The following is a 23,404-nucleotide window of genomic DNA, read 5'->3' on the forward strand; positions in this document are numbered from 1 at the left end:
GTAAAAATGACAGATCTGTATGCAGTGGAATGTATAAGTTAGAGAGAATAGTTGACCGTATGTATTGTAGTTTGTCTAAGCAAATGTTGTATCCATTTGGCACAAACACTGTGATGTGTAATTTAGCACCAGTCAGTGCCCACGTAAAGGGCCACTGACTGCACCTGAGAACAGGTAAAAGTTGTCATCAACTGCAAGATGACACCAAGGAGGGAATAAGGAAGACTGATGATAGTGCTGACATGAGTGTCTTCTTCACAGCACAGTAAAGCAATACAGGAAAAAGAGCATGATCTTATGAACATTCTCAGTAACATCTTACATCCATGCATTACTCTGGCCGGCTATTGTGTTTCATCACACTTTGGCACCTCAACGAAAAGTCCCAGTAGTCAAGCTCTATAAAAAGATACACTGATTTTCCAAAGCAGTGTTACATGGTGTTCTCTGAAACATGATCCTCTTGTGAAAAGCATTCCAGGACTCCATATTTTTTTCAGCTGTTTTACGGCAGAAGTAATATTAAAGAAAAATATGTGAGATTTCTTATGGTTATGATTTTCAATAAGCTATGTCCAAATAGTGAAACTCAAATTGCATTGAATTAGCCTAGTACCTACAGTAAATACAGTAATTGCCTTTATACCAAATCTCAGCCAGCATTAGAAAGCTTCAAGAAAGCCCTTAATCCTTTGAAATTCAGAAATGATTTTCTACCCTGAAACATGAGCTTTAACACCATTTAAAATATTTATTAGAATCTCTTAAATGCTTTGCTGCTGATTATTATAATTCTAAATATGCTTGCCACAAAGCAAACCTTCAGAGAAAAAATAGTATGGTACAAAAAAAATAAAAAAAGAAGGGGGAGGGGAAGGAGGAGGGAAACTAGATTATTTGGACTGTTACAGTTATCTAAAACATATGCTGAACAATCACTACTTTGGGACTGTGAAGCCAGGCTGTTATCATTACGTTTGACAGAGAATTATTGACATGGGAGGATCTGACTTTACTGATTCCATGACTGGCTTAAGTATTTTTGGGTAGTGGGCTTCCAATGGAGAGGCATGATCATGGCAGACAAATAGAATATAGGCCAAAAGTGATGTTTCTCTATCCATGTTAAGTTTTATTCAGGAGACTATCTGGATACAAAAGGCCAAATGCTTTGAACTCCACTCCACCCACTTTGAATGCCAACTGGAGAGGGTCTGGACCCACATTGAACTAATCTAATATTTAACTAAATTGGCTTAGTCTATTGACACCCCTTCATCACACATAAAGTCTGCCTGTCAGAAAAAATTAAGGAAATCTGGCATATTTTCTATGAGGTACAGTATGAGCTGGAAGTCCCATATCCCTTTCTTATAATGCTTCAAACTAGCCAATTTATAGGGTACCTTTCAAGTTTTCTTACATGTCCTTGGCTGTGAATAGCTAAGTTCTAATTGGATAGCAGCCAAAGCTCATTAGCATATGGTATCTTATCATGCGATAGGGTAGAGCTACTGAGACTTAGGAAGTGAGTGTAGCCTGAGAGCTCTGTCCTCAAAGAATTTCTGCGTTCAGACACACTACATCAGTTTCATCCACCTGCCAAGTCAAAGAGGTAAGATATGTCATAGAAACACTAACTGTTAGTTAACTAAGAGGATTGCTAAAGAAAGGATACAAAATTATTTACCGTAAAGTTTGGGTATCTTCAAACTAATGTACTGCACTAATAAAAAAATGAACAAATAGCAACTGAATTTTTTTAAAAGACAGAACATAATTTAATTATTACTATAAGTTTTGCAAGCATTCAATCCATACCAACCTGTAGCTGTGCAAATATGATTCACTGCAACTTTGTCTATTAGGTTGTGTTACTTAAAATCATTTTTCTTTCACTGAACTTTGAAGTAAGATTTAATTATATTTTACTCTTTGGCAAAGCAAGATAAAAGAGAAATACTCCACTGCAAATTGTTATAGTTTCTTTTGCTTTCCAAACCCGCTCATTTTAAAACAATGGGACTGCTGTCTGAATCATGTAACAAGTCATATAATATTCAAGGGCAAGGAATATTCAAGGATAGTTGTTTAGCAATTTCAATCCTGTTTCCTACTGTTACTGTCATTTTAGGGTGTCTCTTCTAATATTATTGTCCCCCTCTTCAGTGCTGAGTATATTGGCCCTTGTAATAAGAATGTAATATGAGAATATACAAAGACCCGATGTTTTCTACAGCCTCTTGTAACTTCTCTGTAGAAAAGCTGTCTTTCCTTGCACAAGATCATGCTAGTAACATCATTTCTGAAGCAGTAATGACTTAGTTGCCTAGTAAAAATTAATTTGCCCATGCAAATCTGAAAGCAATTAATATTAAATACCATTTGTCATTTTTAATGCACTTTAGAGTGAATGCCAGCACTTTTCAATATCTTACTGTTTTACCATTGATATAATCAGATTTACCTGTTGGGGTGGTAGTGCTTTGACTATAGTTTTCATAGTACCTTATAGCAAAGAATCTCAAGGTGCTTTGTGTCAGGTACCCAGGTTGTCAGGTATTTAGGTAACCAGAACTTTTACAATCTTTTCTTCTACACCTGAAGAAGGGTGCGTGTGCCTGAAAGCTTGCAATTAAAGATTTGTTTTTTGCCAAAATCTAGTTGGTCCAATAAAAGATATCACCTCTACAATGAGTTCTGATTCCAAAGTGCTTTGTGAGCATTCAGAAACTAACCCTCATGATACAGACCGATCAAAGATGTGATTGTTAAGGTGATCACCATTTTTAGATGGGTAAAGCAAGACGCACAGAAGCTAGAATTTTTTTTCCAGGGTTGTATATTGACTCACTTGAGACACTTGAGCTCACAGAGCCAAGGCTAGCAATAAGAAAATGAGTCCCGATACCCTATTCTAACTACTAGGGAACATTGCCTAATATAAATTTAATATACTCATATATGAAAGAGCAAAAAATCAAATAAACTTTGCTTCCTATCTCACTATACAACATGGGATCCTGACTTGGTGTAAATTGGTGTAACTCCATTAAAATCAATCAAGCTGTTTCACTTTATACCAGCTGAGGATCTGGCTGATCATTCTCAGATTTACTTCTCTCTCCAAAATAATGGTGTCTCCCAAGGAAATGCATGTGTGTACTTGCTGATGATGTAGTATTATACTTTGCTGGTACAGAAATGCTGCCTGAAAAGCAGTATACAAATACAGAATCCAGGAGAGAGACATATTTTTGGTGAAAAGGCCCTTTTTATCCTGCAAGCTGAAACAGAAAAATGCATGAAGCCTATGTAGTTCTGCCCCTTTTTGTACATTTCCCACCCCTTATATAATCAATAAGCTCTCAGAGCTGCAAGCTATTTTCAGAATGGCTGAGAATCATTTCAGTGTAAATGATACAGCAGTCACCTATTGCACCTCACCTTGGTAATGTATAGTATGTGAAAAATCTAGTGCATAAGCAACAACAGAAAAGAGCCCTTAGAAAGTGCTGAGCTCTTCAGCTATATAACTGCTGGAAATATTGGGCTTGATTCTGATCTCATTTACAAAGAGTAGATCAACTGAGTTACAGTAATATAAATCTGGTATCAGAGAAGAATGAGCAAAGCAAAACAGTTGATAAACTCCCAGCCTACTTTCTGTTAATGGTGCCACCATAAGATCACATTTTATCTCTAAGCTATATTTTCCATTGCTTTGTCTGCTTGCAAAACTTAAAATGGAACAAGTTTTTCTAGCATCAGAACACTGATTTTATCTTTAATAGGCAGTCTCTCTCTAATTTAGCTTCAGGAAACAGCTTCCTGGTTGTAAACTGCTTGAGAAGGTGACAGCTAGGCAACTTCAAAAGCAGCTACAATAGCTTTTCTTGTTAAGTTTCAGGGGGAATTCAGAAATGCTGAAAGCTCCAGATGACGTTATCATGGAACAAGAGGACTCTGCTTCTCAAAATGAAGAAACAACAAGTTGGGATATCAATGACATCAAACTTCCCCAGGTACGTGTGCATTTTAGAAAACCTTTTATTTACAAATTCATCCAGTTACGGTCTTTCTGAGATACCTTGTAAATCATCCATATATCCTTTCTCTTCACTGCTTTTCTAGGAATCACATTCTAGAGCATTCCATCAAGGTGAGGCATACATGTAAAAAAGCTAGAAATATTTGCCAAAACTTTTATGCTCGGAGACATTTTCCCTTTGGAAGAGGTATTGTAAGGAAGAGTAAAAATGTAGATTTACTAGCTTCCTAGACCACTGAATGGGCTGAGTTACTATTTATTATTTTGTTTTATGCTTATTTTACAGTATGAATCCCCATGCTTTGTGTACTTCGTATTATTCTAAATAGAGAAGTATTCATTTCATTGCAGGCTTAGGACCATAGTACCTAAGTGCTATCTAAACAAGGAATTTCTTTTTGTGGCACTCCTGTGAGATGAAGAGGCATTGTTATCCTCACTTTACAGTTGATAAACTGAGGCACAGAAAGATTCAGATCAAATGTGTCCAATAATTGTGGGTACCAAATTGAGATACCCAACATTTGATTTTTTTCTGAGTACTTAGCATATATAGCATGTTCTATATTCAAAGCAGAGCATTCCTTAACTTCAGCTGCATCTTCTGCAAGCAAAACCCATGGTGTCAAGTTGGGCACACAAATAACAAACAACACACAGCTAGTGGCTACCCATAAACAGTTTGGCTTACATGGTTGGGAACTCTGCTTCACAGATATTTGCTGAGAAATAATGACCTCTTCAGCTCTTATCCAGGTCCCAGTCTCCTGGCCAAGAAAATCACCTCTCCTGGTTCCCCAGTCTTCCCCAGCCTCAATTTCAGGTCCTAGGATCCTGCTTTCTGACCTACCTGCTAGGGTCCTTGTCCCATTCTTGACTCACCAACCTTGTCCTTCACCTCTCAGCTCCTGGCTGTTCATCTCAGTTTGCAACTCCCCAAAGTCCAGCTCTTATTCCCAGTCCACATCCTGTATCCAGACTTCTTGCCTAAAGAATCCTGGTTCTAGTTCCCCCCAAACCCTCCCCTTCAAGCTTAACTGTGGTTGCATCTGCCGTCAAATCAAAAGGCTTCCTTGTCCTTTCAACCTAGGCACCAGCCAGCGGAGCACTGAAAGAACAAAAGAAAAGTCCCTCTTCCCTCAGTTCTTGACTTCACTGCCACCGTAGGCTCAGGTAGTTTGGATCAGCAAGTCCTGCCCAGCCCTTCCCCATTGCCACCAGTTTTTTCCCCCCCACAAAAGCAACAGAGGGTATGTTAGCTCGTTTTAGCCCACTGATATTTTCCTCTTGTACTGCCTGTAAGCCATGGGGTGATATCTAACAAATGACTTCTTGAAATGTCCTTTTTTCATGTGGTTTTTTTTCCCTGTTCTTTACCAAATAGACTTTTGGCTCAATCTGTGACATGAAGCCAGACCAAGATGTCCTATATTTTTCATTTTAAAAAGACTTATGTTGGCATTACAAAGAATAGCCTAAACAGAACAGTGGAATCTGAAGCCCCACAAATGTTGGGGAAGTTTGGATCTGTCAGTGCTTACCCTGCAGCTCATGAGGCTGAGCCAAACCACATGCTTGGGTACAATTCCAAACTTTATAGACAGATCTTAAGAACAATGAATAAGGACTTCTGTCATGAATCCTAAGGAAATAAACCAGTTAAAAATTGCAAGATATGAGGACTTTATAAAGTAGATTCAAAGGGCTAATCTGTACTGGATTGTACGTTGGAACCAGGCCAAAGGCCAATAGCATGTTCTAGCACCTGGAGGGGTCCACTGGAGCACTGAGAAACTACAGGCACCTCCCTTTCCCCAGTCATCCCCAAGCCTACGGTGGCAACTCTTACCATAGCCCACTGACCTTTATGTAAGGCCTTGTTATACCACCACAGTGACAAACTTCAGCAGAGGGTCTTATGTTCTCCAACTGGGAAACGGTTTTATTTCCTAGCCTAAAATGTGGCATTCTTTGGGTTCTTAACAGGATGTGAAACAAACAGATTGGTTTCAAGAATGGCCAGATTCCTATGTAAAGCGTATCTATAGCTCGGATGATAAAAATGCTCAGCGGCACCACAGTAGTTGGGCAATGAGAAACACCAACAATCACAACTCCCGTATCTTAAAAAAGTCCTGTCTCGGTGTGGTGGTTTGCAGCAATGAATGCTCAACTCCTGATGGGAGGAAGATCTATTTGAGACCAGCCATATGTGATAAAGCTAGGCAAAAACAGCAGAGTAAGTATGACGCTGTGGAGATAGCAACACCTCTGTTATTAATATACTAGTTAATAAATTAATACAACACAATAGAAACCAGAGGAGAAAGAGACCTGTTAGACCCTTCTCAACCTCAACCTTATACTGTGTTATTAAATACAATTTCAATATTTTGAAAAATACTGTTTTTTGTTTTGTTTCCTCCTTGTTTCCTGCTGCAGTTTTCTTGACTGGTTGCCATGTACTTCCTACCATGTTCTAACTATGCCCTAATTTCCAGCCTGGTGCAACTGAGTACTTACTTTATTCATTTGCATAGGAATCCCACTTCCATGGGAAATGATTTTTTACTTAAAGGCCACCTCTAAAGGAAAAGAACTGGGCTTTTGACTTTTCTCCCTTCATTCTTGAAATTAGTGAAAAAGTAACATCACAACAAGAAGAGATCAGAAGTTTAATAATTGATGAGGGAAATCATTTTTAGTTAAGATGGATTAACACTCTTTTTGATTGTTTGGCCTGTTAGCCACTTCAATGACTAATAAACATACTGGATAATGGAAGCTTTTGTTACAGCCTTCAGTTAAACTATTGGATGTGATTTAATTTCTGATTTGATTCCAGCAAAACCAGGAAAGATGTACTATTCCTGATACGTCTTTCTTTAAAAAAAAAGGGACAAAATACCCTTAAAGATTAAAGCCTTTCTTTATACTTCAGTAAAAAACAAAAAGGATAAATATACAAGTCTTAGTAATGGTTTTTGCAGGTCACCTCTAACAGGAGCAAGATAAGAATTAGTCAGCGCTGATGTGTGAAGGTTTTCTGCATAGTTCTACAAACTAAGTTTCTGAGCCCCCAAGCACAAAAAAAATAGCAATCCACCCCAAGGAGTTAATGTCACAGAAAACATTCCTCTGACTGCTGGATGAGAAAATGTTTCTCACTGCCCTTGTTCTAGGGAAATGCTGTCCAAACTGCAATGGGCCTTTGAAGCTTATTTCTTGTCGAGGCCATGGTGGTTATCCTGTCACTAACTTCTGGAGGCATGAAGGACCATTCATATTTTTTCAGGTTGGTAGAACACTCAGTTTTATCCAAGCTGAGTTCAAAAGATACTTTATCAGATCATCTAAAATCGTGCATTTGTTTCAGCTAACAACATTTTGCTACTATGTTCATTATACTTTTTGTATAGGGCCTATTGCAAAGAGCATCAAAATGAATGGGTTTCTGTAAACTCCCATGGACTCTGAGGGACTTTGGACAAGGCCCTAATAAGCTATAGAGCACAAGCCTGAACTTGAAAACCCTTGCAGGGTCAGAAATGGTTTGTTACTGTCACATCCTTCTCAGCAACACCGTCTAGGAAGGGGGATTGCTTAGAGCAGTAGGTGGTTGTATCTAAAAATCTATGATAGCTCACAATACTGGGTTAAGCATTAATACACCTCAAACATTTAGTTAATGATCCAGATCCTGGTTGAGTTGAAGACTTTGTTTTTAAAGCTTTGCTCTGACCATTTAGGAGATGTGCAGGATTTTCTTTTAAGTCCTTATGACAGCTGAGCATCCCACAATCTTTAAAGTACCAGCCCTTTGCTCCCTTGTGAGGGAGCAAAGTATTATTAGCTTAGTTCCCCATCTGTAAACTGGGGATATCACAAAGGTACCGATATACCTCAAAATCAAAGTGAAACAGCTACCCAAGCCAAGGCCTATCGGGATAGTATAATTAAGGTACGCAAGTTTCTGTAGCCAACAGCTCAAAAGGAGGGTAGAAGGAAATAAGGAATTATATATATATATGTATTTCGTGTTCTGAAAGCTAGGCATGTCTTCACTACAGTAAAGAGCTAATAGAACTGGCGACTCTTGTGTAGTACAGACAAAGCCCACTCTTTGACTGTGACCAGCTGCAAATCTAGTCTGCAAGCCTACTGTCTATTGACGAAAGCCTGCTCTATATGTAAACACTGTGCAAAGATTTTGGGAATTCAGAAAACGTTCATCAGCAACAGATCACCCCACTAATTTTTACCTGTGACTTAAGCTGAACATAAACACATTTCATGAGGTAAAATCCACTGGGTCACTCAACCCATGTCAGGATTTTATGCACATGCCATGAACCCTATACACTACAGGTACTACTTAAACTCTGTTTTTATCTTCATTTTTCATGTTCCTTGCTAAAGTCCAAAGGAGCACATGATCATCCAAGACCAGAAACCAAGCTAGAAGCAGAAGCAAGAAGATCACTCCAGAAAGCACTTACAGTTGTTTCCCCCACTTCTCCAAGACTAAAAAAAACTCGGGAGGCTGAGGTAACCTTTACTATTGATACATGTAATGTGCAGCACCTGCTCATCCCTTTCCTATGTACTTGTTGCCTGGGCTTCCTGAAACTCAGTTCTGGGAGTAAGCAAGCTCCACACCCCTATTTCTATCCTCCCAGGAGCAGACAAATGTAAACTGAGCAGAGCTTTGGATGCACTCCCTGGACTCTGATCAGCTTAACTGAGCAACGTGCAGTTTAACTCGGATACCCACCAACAGCAAATTCTACCATGGCGCAAGGGATGGAATTGTGCCTCTGAGTCTCAAAAGCTGCTCCTTTCCTTGATTGCCCCCAGAGGCATGCAGTTATGGCATTGCACCACAACCATAATCCAGAGCCTCTGGTATTTATTAATTATAAAGAATAATAGAAGGAGAATGACGGAAAAAGCTTGACTTTTGCCGGTATAACCCCAGCTAAGTTAATATTCTTGCCCGATTTTAAAGAGATCTTTAGAGGTTCATGAATGCACATACCGCTTACGTTCCCTATTCCAGCACGAACAAATTGTGTTGCAATTCTCATTGTAAAGCTCTATTTGTAAAGTTTATATCAAATATACAAAGACCTGATGTTTTTATGGAAAGTATGTCTCAGTTCAGAAGTCATCTCTCAAAAACATGCCTGTTGGTTCCTTATTGATGTTTGTTGAGATCTTAATCTGTTTAAAATGAAACATGACAAGTGAGTGATCTTGCATCTGGTGTGATCAATGTTGATATTTTAAGATGGTATGCTTAATGGTGCTGCCCCTTTTGTTAGGCATTAATTATCAAGCATGGGTTGGTCTACTCATGGAAAAAAAAAAAGCCCAGAAATGAATGTCTGAAACTGGAAGCTATGTTCAGGCAGTAACTTAATTGAGCAAACCTTAGACAAGCACTAGTCTAAGTACAGAAGACCTCAATCTTTTTCCCTAATTTTAAACACTGTATTTGAAGATCAAAATTATTCCCAGTAAAAAAGGAGAGAATACATAGTGCTATGGCAGCTAGCATCTGATGCAAGAACCAGGGGATACAAGCTTTTAAGAAATCAGTGGTATGTCTACACTGCAGTCACAGCAATGTAGAGTTGTCATACCTGTTCTAACTTTAAAAGGGCTTTGGTATTCAGTAGCAGCCTAGCCATGGAGCTCAGTGAGTGCAGCAAAACCCACCCAAGAGGCAGGATAAATTGGCTTGCAATGCAAATATACCACCAACAATCCACTGTTTCAAAACGTAGAGATCTATTTAGACTGGAAAGTCTCTGCTTGGTGATTTAATCCTATCCTAATTTATGCAGGTGCATTTTGCACACTTTGCTCCAAAGTAACCACATAGAAGTGGGTCCCATTTGCTATATTTCCCATGTGCCTGAGCCTGCTAACTCAGGCCAAACGCCCTTTGTCCACTTCTTGAGTCTTATTAAAGTTCATGTCAATTTTGATGTCAAGCTCAGTACAAGCTCTTCAGGCCAGTTCTTCACCTGGTTTAAATGGGTGCAGCAGCTCCTTTGATTTGGAGTTGCACCAATTTACCTCCGCTAAGAATTTTGTCTTTATTTATCTGAAGCAAATATGCTTCTGCTGTCCTTTCCTCCCTTGATGTAACACTCTGTCATACGACGATAATTTCTGTAATAACCACCTGTCACATCACAAACCAAGGATTTTGACTCAAGATGAGGAATCTGCTACTTAAACTGATAAAAGCTTCTAAAATTTTAAAGCTGTTATAATGTACCATGAAGGAGAACTATAGAAAATATGTGATTGCTTAAAAGTGATCTATATAGTGCTCTATTTATATATAAATGTTCAAAAGATATCATTTTACAAAATGTATATGTACACATGCATGCATTGATACATATGAGAGACAAAGCATGTTTTTAAAAATTGCCCATGTAATATCATCTATTCGTTGACTAAGGAAGGACAGTGATCTAGTGACAATACAGGAGATTGATTTTTTTTAAAGAAAGTCTCCACAGATCTGAAGGCAGAAGGTGTGGCAGGCTGGCACCTCACCAACTAGCTAGTTTAAAGAGACATGCGCTTCTGTAGGCAACAGTCTAGTCCATCAGATGCTATGAAAGGACTTTTCAGAATATCTAAAGATGTCTGTTCTGCTCCTGGATCCAACAAGTCACAAAGTTGCTATAATTACAGGTATACAGCAGTAAAATGTGAAAGAAAAGCCTGTAAGGACAAATCACTAGTGTATATAAAGAGTAAATGTACCAGAAGGAATTAAGCTTCATAAAATTATAATCCAATAATTAGAGTAGTTAAAGAGATTGCAAATTGTGCCTAGCCAAGTAATTTCAGCACACAGCTCTTCCATCAAATGAAATGTGTATGTAAAGCTCAGGATTTTACAGAGAGGAAAATAAGTCAGTTAAAAATAAGAAAGACGATTTTTATAAAAGTGTAAGGAATAGCCCTTTTATTAGGCTGAAAAGGTCCATTTAAAAGGTAACAACAATTTAATTAGAAAAACTTCCTATTCAGTTTTACCAAATTCTGTAGAAACAAGTTAATTAAACTACAATAAATTTATTAGAAGAGCAATTTTATTTGTAAGTATTGCTTCTCTATAGCTGATCCATAAATAAATATCCCCTTTCCTAGGCATGTCTCCTAACCATAGGGCTGTACACTTAATCTCTCTCTCTCCACTGTTTGGTAGAACAAATGTTAGTTCAAAGGAAAAGACAACAGATTTGGATGGGGTTCTTGACTTTTCCAATTGAAGTTTTGTACTGTACTGTTGTACTAATGTTCTATTTTACTAATAAATAGTTCCTTATATACAACTTCAGGAGGAGAGACCAATAAAGACTTTCCCCTGAATATCCTTATGGCTAGGACACTCTTCTGGGATGGGGGAGATCTAAGTTTAAGTCTATGCTTCAAATCAGCTTGAGCAGAAATTTACAAAATCTTCTCCCAGGTGATTTTCTAACCACTGGGATAGCAAGGGTAGGTTTTGTATAAGAAAGGTCTGACCCGAATTAGGGGCACAGCTCCAGGAGAAGTTTGTAGATGAGAATTTCAGGATGGGAAAGATGACTCCCTGTGGGCTGGATTTAGGAGCTGAATTATGTTTGAATAGTGGTTCCCTTGAATTACCTTTGAGCAGTCTCTTTGCCGTTTACAGATTCACAGAAGTTTAGGGCTGGAAGGGACCTCATGAGATCGTTGGGTCCAGCCCCCTGCTCTGGGCAGGAAAGACTGCTGGGGTCATATAAGCCCAACAAAGTGTGCATCAGGTCTACTTTTGAAGATCTTCAGGGTAGGTGCCTGCACCACCCCCGAAGTTTGGTCATACGAACTGTGAAGAAGTTTTTCCTTATATCCAGTCTGAAACCTTCTTCTAGGAATTTATGAACCATTGCTCTTGGTTTTCCCCAGGGCACTTTGGTGAATTGTAGCCCCTGATGCTCATCCCTGATATATTTGTAAGCTGCCACCAAATCCCCCTGAAGTCTTCTCCTTTCTAGACTGAACAGTCCCATATCTGTCAGCCTTTCCTTATACGGCTTGCTCTTCAGGCCTCTAATCATATGAGTGGCTCTTCTCTGGACTCTCTCAAGCTTCTCCACATCCTTCTTGAAGTGTGGTGCCCAGAACTGGATGCAGTACTCTAGCTGCAACCTCACCAATGCTAAGTAGAGTGGGAGAATAATGTCCTTAGTATTGCTTGAGATGCATCGGTTGATGCATGCCAGCATATTGTTTCCTCTGCTAACTGTAGCATTACACTGATGGCTCTCTTCATTTTATGGTCAATTATGACCCCCAGGTCCCTTTTGGATGCGGTGCTAGCTAGCATAGCACCACTGAACCTGTAAGTTTGTTGTAGAACTTTCCTCCCCAGATGCAGCACTGTACACTTCTCAGTGTTGAACAGCACCTGGTTCTGGTCCACCCATCTTACTAATTTGTCTAGGTCCACCTGGATCAACAGCCTACCCTGATGCATGGCCACACTTCCCCACAGCTTACTGTCATTAGTGAATTTTGCCAGTGTGCTTTTCACCCCTACATCCAGATCATTGATGAACATATTGAAAAGCACTGGTCCAAGTACCAAACCCTGGGGGACCCTACTGGCTACCTTCCACCATGTTGACACAGATCTGTCTACTAGTAGTCTCTGGGTCTGACCCCACAGCCAGTTTTCCACCCATCTGACCATTGAATTGTTGAGCCCATAGTCCCTTAGTTTTATCTTGAGTGCCTCATGGGACACCAAGTCAAAGGCCTTCCTAAAGTCCAAATAAATGATGTTGACCTCATCTCCCTTATCCAGGTGGTGAGTAACCTGGTCATAGAAAGAGATGAGGTTAGGCAGACATGACCTACCCATGACAAAGCCATTCTGGTTGTTGTTCAGAAGTTTGCCTTCTACTAGCTTATCACATATGGACTCCTTGAGAATTTTTGAGGATTTTTCTTGGGATTGAGATCAGGCTAATAAGCCTGTAGTTCCCTGGGTTTTCTCTCCTCCCCTTCTTGAAGATAGGCACAACATTGGTCCTCTTCCAGTCTTCTGGGACCTCTCCTGAGCACCACGAATTCTCAAACAGGTTTGCCAGTGGTCCTGTGATGACTTCAGCTAGTTCTTTCAGCATGCTCAGATGGAGGTCATGTGATCCTGCTGACTTATAGCTATCCAGCCTCTATAGCTGTTCTTTCACCAGCTCTGCACTGACTGTTGGTGGGTGATCATACCTACTGTGACTATTTTGCATCATATTTGCATTCAGCAGACTACCACTCTTAGATTGATGGAATACAGATACAAAGTGCTTATTCAGGAGTTGTTTTCTCCTTGGTGTCAGTGATCAGATGTCCAGATGCATTAAGCAGTGGTCCCACGTTTCCACTGGTTTTCCTCCTGTTACCTATGTACAGAAGGACTTCTTATGGTCCTTGATTTCAGTTGCTAACGTGAATTTGGGCACCACCTTTTCTTTTCTAATCTGCCTATTCCTAGCTTCCATTATTCGTAAGCCTCCCTTTTCTTTTTCAGAAGATCTGTGCCCCTGTGCCACCTTTTTTGCATACAGGTATGGACAACTTCTGTGCCCTGAGAATTGTGTCCTTCAGGAACGACAACTCTTCATGCACACTCTTTCCCTCCAGTCCATGATCTCGTAGGGCATTACTCACTAAAGCCCTTAGCTTATTGAAGTCAGCTTTTTTAAAGTCAAGAAGGTAATGCTGGCTTGCATTCATAGATGCTTCTCAAGCAAATCCTGGGACATCATTCCCCCGTTGTACTCTTGCTGGGATCCTATGATCCCTGCTGACTTCCTGCCCTTGGGGCAGGGGGCTGGACTCGATGACGCTTTGGTGTCCCTTCCAGCTCAAATGTCTATGAAATCTATGAAGAATTTGTACCTTATTGACAGATTTCCCAGCCCTATGATGGACAGTGAAAGTGATAGTGTCATGGTCACTGTCACCTAGGTTACCCTCTATCATCAGATCACTCACCAGGTCATCCCCCTTGGCAAAAACTAAATTTAGGAGCACATTTCCTCTGGTCAGCCTGAGTACATCCTGAGACAGGTAGAGCTCATTGATACAAGTCAGGAATCTATGCAACCAGTCAGATCTGGCTGAGGGCTCTTCCCAGGAGATGTCTAGGTAGTTCAAAATCACTCATGACAACCATATCTTTTGCTCTCGCAGCCTCTTCCAGTTTTCTGGAGAATTCCAGATCTAGCTTCTCATCTTGATTCAGAGGTCTATAATATATTCCTACAGTTAGCTCCCTTTTGCTGCATCCTGCCCCCCATATCTTGACCCAGAGGGTCTCAAGTTGCCCTTCCTTAGTACCAATTTTGGCTTCCAAGGAGGTGTACTGCTCCTTTACATATAGAGCTACACCTCCACCTTTTTTCCCTATGAGATCCCTCCTATGCAAGCTGTAGCCCTTTATAGCTATTGTCCAATTGTGGGTAGAGTCCCACCAGGTCTCTGTTATCCCTGTGATTGGCAAGGTTAGGCAGTTCATCCATTCGGCTGTTTGGTATTCCAAGTCCCACGTACAGGAAGCTAAGACAGAAGCTAAGTTCTTCCACTAAGCCAGCGATTCTCAACCTTGTTAAACTTAAACCCTCTTAGCTTTCTCTTATTTCTTGATCACATAAAAATAATAGAGCAATTCTTCTGTTGGAAATCACTCAGAAAGCTCACAACAGGTCAGAATGTTTTTACACTATGGATTCATATTTGAAATCTTTTGAATTAATCTTATAAAGTTTCTGAAATCTCTGTGTTTATCTTGTTCAGGATTTGTTTATCTTGTGAATCATAGATAGGTGTTTGCCCATCTAACCATACTATTACACAGCACACTACAGCACCTTTAAGGGATCTTACAGAACCCCAAGGTGCAGTCAAACCCCAGTTGAGGATCATTGCCCTAAGCAGCAGAGAGCTAGAAGTTAGGGTATGCAGTGCCAAAGTCCCTTTGGACCTACCCCTAAGTGACTTGCCCAAGATCATGTAGGAAGACTGTCATAGAACAAAGAACTTGGGTATCACAGATCCAAGATTAATGCTCTGCTCACTAAACCATCCTTCCCTTTTCACTAAGGTCTAGGTTTCTTATACCATGGATTATCATTTGGATACCTAATCCTGCTCCACTGTTTGAAAGGACAAATACTAGTTGTAAGGTAGACGCACAATATTTGGATGGGTTTCTTGGCCTTTCCAATTAATTGTCTATATATGTACTATGAGCTTATATTCAAAGCCCTTGGAGAATGCCAGTTCTTTTAGTTTCACTTCACTTGTATTTTGACTACAGAAAAATAATAGAGCAATTCTTGACTATTATGCATGATAAAGCAAATCAATAATATAACACAAGGAGGGAACAAGTACTGGCACTCTAACAGGGTCTGGTTGTTTGTAGTTACAGAATTTATCAGTCTGGCTTAAGTGTATATATATATTTTTTTTTGTTCATGTTATTAAACAGCATTTTTCTTTCTTAAGTCTTTAGCAGATGAGATTCAGAGTCAAGAAGCTCTGACTTTACATCTTTCTGGTCAGGAAGACTATATATCACCCAGTAATTTCAACAGACATTTACTAGACAACCCCCCACAAGAGCACATGATAAGTACCAGTTTGTCTCTTGCAAAAAACTATGGCTTTGGAAGATCCCCATATCTTACCGAACATGCTCAGGTTACAAGATCTAACACACTCTATGACAAGTACAAAGATGTTGGCAGTGGAGGATGTGATATTGGAAGCCAATCTAGACCTTCTGTTTATAATACATGTGTTGGCTATGAAGAGCCACAAAGTTGGAATAAAAACGGAGTTTTGGGAAGAAATCCATGCAATGAAAAATTCTGCAATGACTCTGCTTTGCCTTTGACTGATTTGCATCGTGAAATCCTTTCTTCGCAAAACTGTATTGAATCCACTCTACAGCATGTCCCTGTACCGCATACAACAAAGGCTGGCTACTACCCCTTCAGGCCTAATGTAGGCCTATGTGGAGAGGATTTTTATGAAGGAAAATCACATATGAACTATAACAGCAGCTACATCCCTCCCTCCTTGTACCATCTCTCCCAAGAGGATCCTTACCTTGTTATGAACACTGTACATCAGCATTCGCTCCCCGTGAAAGGAACTGAATGGGACTCTGAAGAAGAGCGAAAGTACCCCAGTCTGGATTACTGCAACAATGAAATGTTTTTTAATCTCTGTCCTTTGAGATGATCATATTTGAGTTTCCTGCCTTCCCTCCTGGGCTGGATTCTGTACTCCCTGTTCTAGTTTGGATAGCATTTTACCTTCACTTTGTGTCCCCTCTGCATTGGTGTATTGCAGGAAGTGGGATGAAGCGGTACAGCTCCCCTGCACATCTTTGCACACCAGGGCAGAGGAAACAAAACATAGTTCAGTTTATCCCCTACTCCACTGGGGACCAATCTCTTGGGCAGACATGCCACAAATTTGCCCCACATCTCTAAGTGCTGTTCCAATCCCCTTCCCCTGCCCAAGCAGCTTTCTGTCCCTGCCCTGTGCCACTCCAATCCTCTTCCCCTGCTTTCTGTCCCTGCCCTGTGATCCCTGCCTGATCTTTACTTTCCTCTTTCTGCCCACTCAACTGCCCTGTTGTCTGCTCCCTGTCCCCTCCCCAGTCTGCTGTGTGCCACACCGAAAGGCTGCCCAAGCTATATGTGACACACATGCCACAGGTTGGCCACCCCTGCCCTACTCCACCCCTGTGGGTATGTTACCTACCCAATTTATGGACATTTCCATGCAGCTTGCCCTGCTGATTCCTTTTAAGCTACTCTTTCTGTCATTTAAGGCTCTAGCAAGCCCTTTAGTACATCTTTCTCCTATTCCATCCCCTCCCCTGTTTAAACACCCCAGAACTTAGGGGTCTAAACACAGACTTCATCATTTCAACCCATCTCCCCTCCCTAGTCTAAACAAGCAATTCCCCAAATGATATGTTGTAGTGTGACATGCAGTAAAGATTTTATTGGCATGAGTCAGGGAAGAGAGTATTACAAAACAAATGGTAATAAAAACTTAATAGTACCCCACTCCGTGACATACTTGGTGTCTGTCAAACAGGTTCAGTCTGATCATTTGTTTTTTATTTGCTTGACTTCATCTCTTTAGATTGCCTCTGCCTTTTCCACTTTTAAATACTTTAGTTGCTGTGGAAACAATCCTGTCATAAGGGTGGAGTTTAGAGACATTTACAAGAGCAAGATAATATATACTTACAGAATGTTTCAAAATTTATGCTACAATTTGGAAACATAAGGAGCTATAGTGGTTTTTTATGATATATATTTGGTATGCGCCTACATATACTTCATATTGTAGCAGTCACCTCTCTTGTAGACTGACTCAGAAAGCTTCCTTCCAGTCCATAACAACTACCATCCTAATATATCAGTGTACTTTTTATTTTGATTTTTCATCAGGGCTAGAAATATGAATTTTCTAAGCTAAGTTTAATTAAAGATCGTGTCACACAGTCTGCAGATCTGCAGGCTTCTAGTATCAAGTAGGCCATTCAACAATTTCTGTACTAACTTTTCCTGTATTTAAACAGTATGATCAGCACATTGGAACAGGATGCAGCCAACCTTCTAGTGATCTGGCTCACTGTATGGCACACTGCATTGGGACTTTTGCAAAGTTCCATTTATTAATGATATATTCTCTGAAAAAGTATGCAGATATTGTTAAATTAGAATCATCATATTTACATCATGTCATCTAATTCTAAATTCTTGGCAATGAACTCTGAGGTAGTTCAGTTAAATTTAAAATTGTCCACATGGCTGAGGATCCAAGGTGAAAAAGTACGCACAGTTGAGGGGCAGAGGGGTTGTCCTTTAACTGGAACACAACAGACTACATCAGACAGGCAGACAGACAGGACAATGCTTACGTTTTTCTGAAGATAATCTATAGTCAGAGAAGCATCATGAAGATACTTGTTGGGGTTACATTCACCTGAGAAGGTCATGGCATAAATCCTTTATAACCTTACTGAAGGTGGCAGAAAATTGTTTTAAGATTCATAGTAGAGCTAGAAGGCTGTTGTTAGTAAATGAAAGAAGCAGCGATACAGTGCAGTTAGAGATAGAGATATTTCTCATGGACTAAATGCTCCATGGATCAAAGTACTGAGCCACTGGACTGCTTTCTAAGCTTTATTGAACATGCCTACACTGCATGGTTCCTTTTCTACATGCTCTATGCCTTTTCCTCACACGCATAAGTCTCTCAGTTGCCATAGCAAATTGTCTTGTGTGTAATTAAACGGTCTTACAGCTGCATAAATGTTTCACAACTTTTCGTTTATACAGCATTTAAAGGGGACTCTCACAACCTAGTTCTCTACCTATTTTAGGTATAACAGGGCACTCCTACACATGCACTTTACTGCACAGTAGACACTTGCTGTGCAATAAAGCATCACCATCTATACACGTGCAGCAATTAGGCTGATGTAGACCAATTTACTGCACTGTCTGATAGTCCCATCAGACACAAGTACTAAACTGTGGAGTAAATTACTGCACTTAAGTGCATGTGTGGACAGTGATGTCCAGATTAGTTCACTCTGACTCAAATTGCACCAGAATTTGTTCGGTCACATTAATTGCATGTGTAGATGCACCCACAGCGTCACCATTAACATAGTAACTGAGGACCTCACAGTTTTAATATGTATGCTCATGCTGGGTAGGAGAGTGCTTTTACCCCCATTTTACAAATTAGGAATTGCAAGACCACAAAATGGTTTGCTAAAGGTCTTCCAGAACTCCTGTGGCAGAACAAGAACATGACACCAGGCCTTCGGCATTCTCCAACAAAGAAATACTCCAACCACTTTCCTTCTTCCTTCCATCCTTCCTTTCAACCTAGACCCTACTTTTGCACCTGAGAATGATTTGGTTTAATCTAATATTCCAATTTCTAAATATTATTTTGTGCTTTTGCAAAGTAGAACTGAACTTTAATCTGAATACAGAATTATAAGATGACTTTGAAATGGTGTTCGTAATTCTTAAAAAAAATAGTTTGTATCCTGCTTGTGAACAAAGTCCAACAACTGCAAGACATGACTACAAATAGCTCTATCAGAGTAATTTACACATCACAAGATTGAATACCTTGCTATTTCCACTCACCCTAGATCTCTCTGGAAATTGTGCTCTGCTGTTAGTTTAAGTGATGGTTTGGCTTTAAGGGAATTGCACATAGTGGGTTAAGGTGGGACTATTTAATGCATTGCCCTTGTGACTGCAAGCAAACTCTAAAAATCCCTCCTCCCTTTCCTCCTTCCCCACTCCCCATCCCATCTTTTTCTCCATTGGACTTCATAATGACTGGCTGAGAAAGGAATGAGAGGCAAGGGGGGTTTCTTTGTGGTATGTTTAATTGGACAAACTGTATGGTTGGTAAAGTTGTTGGACAAGCTCTGAGGCACATCTGAATGCTCTTACTCAGGTCCATCTTCCCTTGGGTGAGAGGCATGGATGGAACTAGGATTTTGAAAAGTGGGATGCAGATGGTGTGGCACATCATCACATATAACACAAAACCTATTTTTCTACAGGTAAAAAGAAACTAGAAGCTTTTTTAATATGCCAGGGGGTTAGGCCTATATTATTCATCTTAAGATCAAAGCAAAAACAAATACAATTTTATGGAATGCATTTAAAAACAGTCTGCAGGGATGTGAAACAGGAGCTACATTACTAGGAGCAGCTAACAGATAGCTAAATTGTTTAGTGGAACATCAGGACCATTGAAAGGAGAAAGGGGCACTAACACCTGTGGAATGAAGGAATCAGGTAGATTTTAATGAGCCGTGAACTCAACTTACAGCTGCCTGAACAGAAATGCTGCTGCCACTTCCAGGCAGTTGGTTTTAACACTGGGTGGAGCAGGAATCAAATTGGGGTGCAGCTGCACCAGTGCACCCTCTCCACCCCCAGATCTGCCCCCGATGGGAGTGTAGTGATTGCAATGTGAGATTTTGAGTGAGGTGAGAAAAAATCAGGGTGGAAGGTGGCAGAGTGTTTTAAAGTATAAAGGGCTGGAAAGTCTGATAAACTTCTCTGATGTAAGGTGTGCTAATTATTTGATACAAAGCAGAATAGGGGTAGGTTTTAAGAGCACTATAAATGGTTAGGACTTACCATAAGAGGTACTCAGCCCTCTGGCCTAACACCTATCTCAGGATTCCTAGAACTGGTGTCGTTTCCAATTATAATGGGTCTTTTCCTTTTTTTAGGAAAACACAGTGCACCAAGGCAATCAGGTGAGATTCAACATTAAGTGCCTTCATTCTAGTTGGTTAAGAAGCCAATAGGAGACTACTTGGTATCTTTGTGCAACCGTGCATCACATTCATGTTGACAAATCTTTCAAAGATATTACTTAACACAAATGCCTATCATTTACTTTAAACACAGGCCAAGCCAAAAAATGTCCTAACGCTACATTGAATTTTAGTGCATGAGGGCTTTCATTCTTCCTTCATTGTTATTAGTAAGGGGGGGGAATAAGGTCTGTATGCAAAAGGGTTTGTTTCAGTGGAATCTGTTTTTCATTTCTCAAAACCAGTTATACCAAGATCTGAGTTTGCAGTTATTTACATTACTTGATAATTGTATCAGAAGAGACACATTTCTAAATCTGCTGTTACTGATATTCACCCAATGTATTTGTGTCTCTGGAGACAACTGGTCATAAATAAAATGAACATTGACACAAGAACTTTCCATTCACTGTTCCTAACTTTTTTTGTTTCATGGGAACTGTTAGGTAAGGGTCTGATCTACAAGGCACTAAACAACTCTCTATACACTTGGAAGGAAACTTTGTGCTGCTTCTTTTGAGAAAAGTATGTCAAATCCCCCCAAAATAGATTGTGCCTGAAAGTTGTGCAGTCAACTATCAATCTTGTATTAATCTACCAGGAAAAAAAGGAAAGTTCTATGCATGGCATTAAGAAAAGATCAAATATTTCTCTCATCAATATTACAAATTGTTGATTAGTTGGATCACATGTTTACATACTATTGGAGTAGTCCACACAGACCCATTTACTAATGAGAAACTACTGCTTTGCATGAACAAATGTGTCTTAATAAATGTCTGTGATCAAGGTACAGCACAGTCAGGAGCATAACTGTGAAGGAGGGTGAAGCTGGAGTACTAGTAATCATCACCTATGGGTCTGTGGTCTCTTGAGAAACTGCTGAGAGCAACAAAATCAGCATCAAGTGCTGGTGGAGATTACCTGTTCAGTCCTCAGAACCTTTTTGACTGCAGCACCAGATGAGTGCTGGTACAGAGGGAGGGGACTTGCCTGTTGGGAAAGAATTGGAATCTAGGAAAACAATCCGACTGTTGGGATGGGCTGGCAGTAATTTGCTTGGTTTGGAGCTTACATGGAGCAAGATAGGGATGTGTCTTCAGTGGCAGGTATATGCAAAGTTTGGATAATAAATTTGTGTATGGATGAATAGTAGACAAAGCATAGGCAGAATAAATGGGGTTTGATTTAAGTGAGTGATGAAAACTAAGGTGTGGAGTTGTGCCTATTTATAGCTTGATAGTTCTACGTATTCCCAACAGCAAAAACTTCACAAAGTCTCCAACCTCACCGTGACTTCACCTCATTTCCCTTCCCTTGCAAATTCTCCAGTCTGAAATAATACCCCAGGGCTCCATCCTGTGCACACCTTAGCTCTTCCCCATCAGAAGCCAGTATCAGCAAGAAGGCAGGAGAAGAGCAGCGGCACTCAATATGTTGTGAGTCCAGTGATAATTCTTTTTCTCCTTCTACAGAGCCCATTAGTATGGCCAGGCATCCTCTGAGGTGTTAGAATACCGAATCAAGAGCCAGGTCACAGTGATCTGCAGGAAAGTGTGGTCCATAAATGGCATAGACAATAACTTTGATTTAGTGGGGCTAACGGAAACCTGGTGGGACCCTACCCTTGACTGGGCAGTGCACATTGTGGGCTACAGGTTGTACAGAAGGGACAGAGTAGGGAGGAAAGGGGGTGGGGTTGCTGTCTATGAAAAGGAGCATTATACATCTACCCGAATCAAAATAGGATCAGAGGAGGAGAAAGTTGAGACATTGTGGGTTAGGATACATGGAGGTTGAGGGAAAAGGGACTTAGTGGTGGGGGTCTGCTACAGACCACCACAACAAAAGGAAAAGCTAGACTTGGGATTCTTGAGGCGGCTCTTAGAGGCCATACGGTTTAGGGACATGGTTGTCACGGGGGACCTAAACTACCCTGACATTTGCTGGGGGGGCAGTCAGCCAAATCCAACCTTTCACACAGGTTCTTAACTTGTGTTCAGGACCTTCACCTAACACAGGAGGTATTAGTCCCGCTAGGGGGAATGCCCCTACCAGGTCATTCCCCGTAGGCTACAGGGGATGACCTGGTAGGGGAGCTGCAGATCCATGGTCACCTTGGGGCAGTAACCACCAATCAGTCAAATTCACCATATGACATAGGGTGGGTAAGATAACTAGCAGGGTGGAAGTGCTGGACTTTAGAAAGGCAAACTTCAGTGTGCTTAGGAGTCTAGTCAATGACGCGCTGCAGGAGAAGAGTATTGGCAAGATGGGAGTCCAGGAAGTGTGGTTGTTTCTAAAGGAAATGATCCTTTGGGCGCAGAGGGAAACTACCCCAGTACAAGGGAAAAGGGGGAAAGGAGCCAAAAAACTTCCTTGGCTAAATAGGGAAATCCAGGGGAGCCTAAGGGCAAAAAAGAAGGCATATAGGCAGTAGAAGCAGGGGGAAGCTACCAAGGAGGAGCATACCTACTTGGCCTGCACTTGCAGGGAGGCAGTTAGAAAAGCCAAAGCAACTACAGAGCTGAGGCTGGCAATACAAATTAAAGACAACAAAAAGTATTTTTTTTAGGTATGTAGGGAGTAAAAGGAAGGCACAGGGCAGCATAGGACCCCTACTGAACAAGAAGGAGCAATTAGTGAAAGACAGAGGGGAAAAGGCTGAGCTGTTCAATGAGTTTTTTTCCTCAATGTTCCTGAACAGGGCTCAAGATAAGTCTCTTAATGGGTTCTTAGATGGGCGTCAGAGGGACACCAGCCTACCAACTGTCGACACTGACTTGGTGCAGAGTCACTTGGATGGACTGTGTTTCAAGTCAAGAGGACTGCATGAGCTGCATCCGAGAGTACTGAAGGAATTGGCTGGTGTCAGAGCAGAACCACTGGCAGGGCTC

General features: G+C 40.6%; 1 protein-coding gene across 1 annotated transcript; it reads left to right on the forward strand.

The window, feature by feature from the left end:
• Positions 1-1,545: 1,545 nt before the first annotated feature.
• GCM1 (glial cells missing homolog 1) lies at positions 1,546-18,255 on the forward strand. The gene is made up of 6 exons (XM_019520574.1): positions 1,546-1,615; positions 3,905-4,025; positions 6,038-6,290; positions 7,234-7,346; positions 8,471-8,599; positions 15,620-18,255. Exons 2-6 carry the CDS (start codon positions 3,924-3,926, stop codon positions 16,358-16,360), a joined length of 1,338 nt encoding a protein of 445 aa, XP_019376119.1. The 5' UTR covers positions 1,546-1,615; positions 3,905-3,923; the 3' UTR covers positions 16,361-18,255.
• The last annotated feature ends 5,149 nt before the right edge of the window (positions 18,256-23,404 follow it).

Source organism: Gavialis gangeticus, unplaced genomic scaffold (genome assembly GCF_001723915.1).
Source record: "Gavialis gangeticus isolate Ggan-Ray unplaced genomic scaffold, GavGan_comp1, whole genome shotgun sequence".
In the NCBI taxonomy this organism is placed as follows: Eukaryota; Metazoa; Chordata; order Crocodylia; family Gavialidae; genus Gavialis; species Gavialis gangeticus.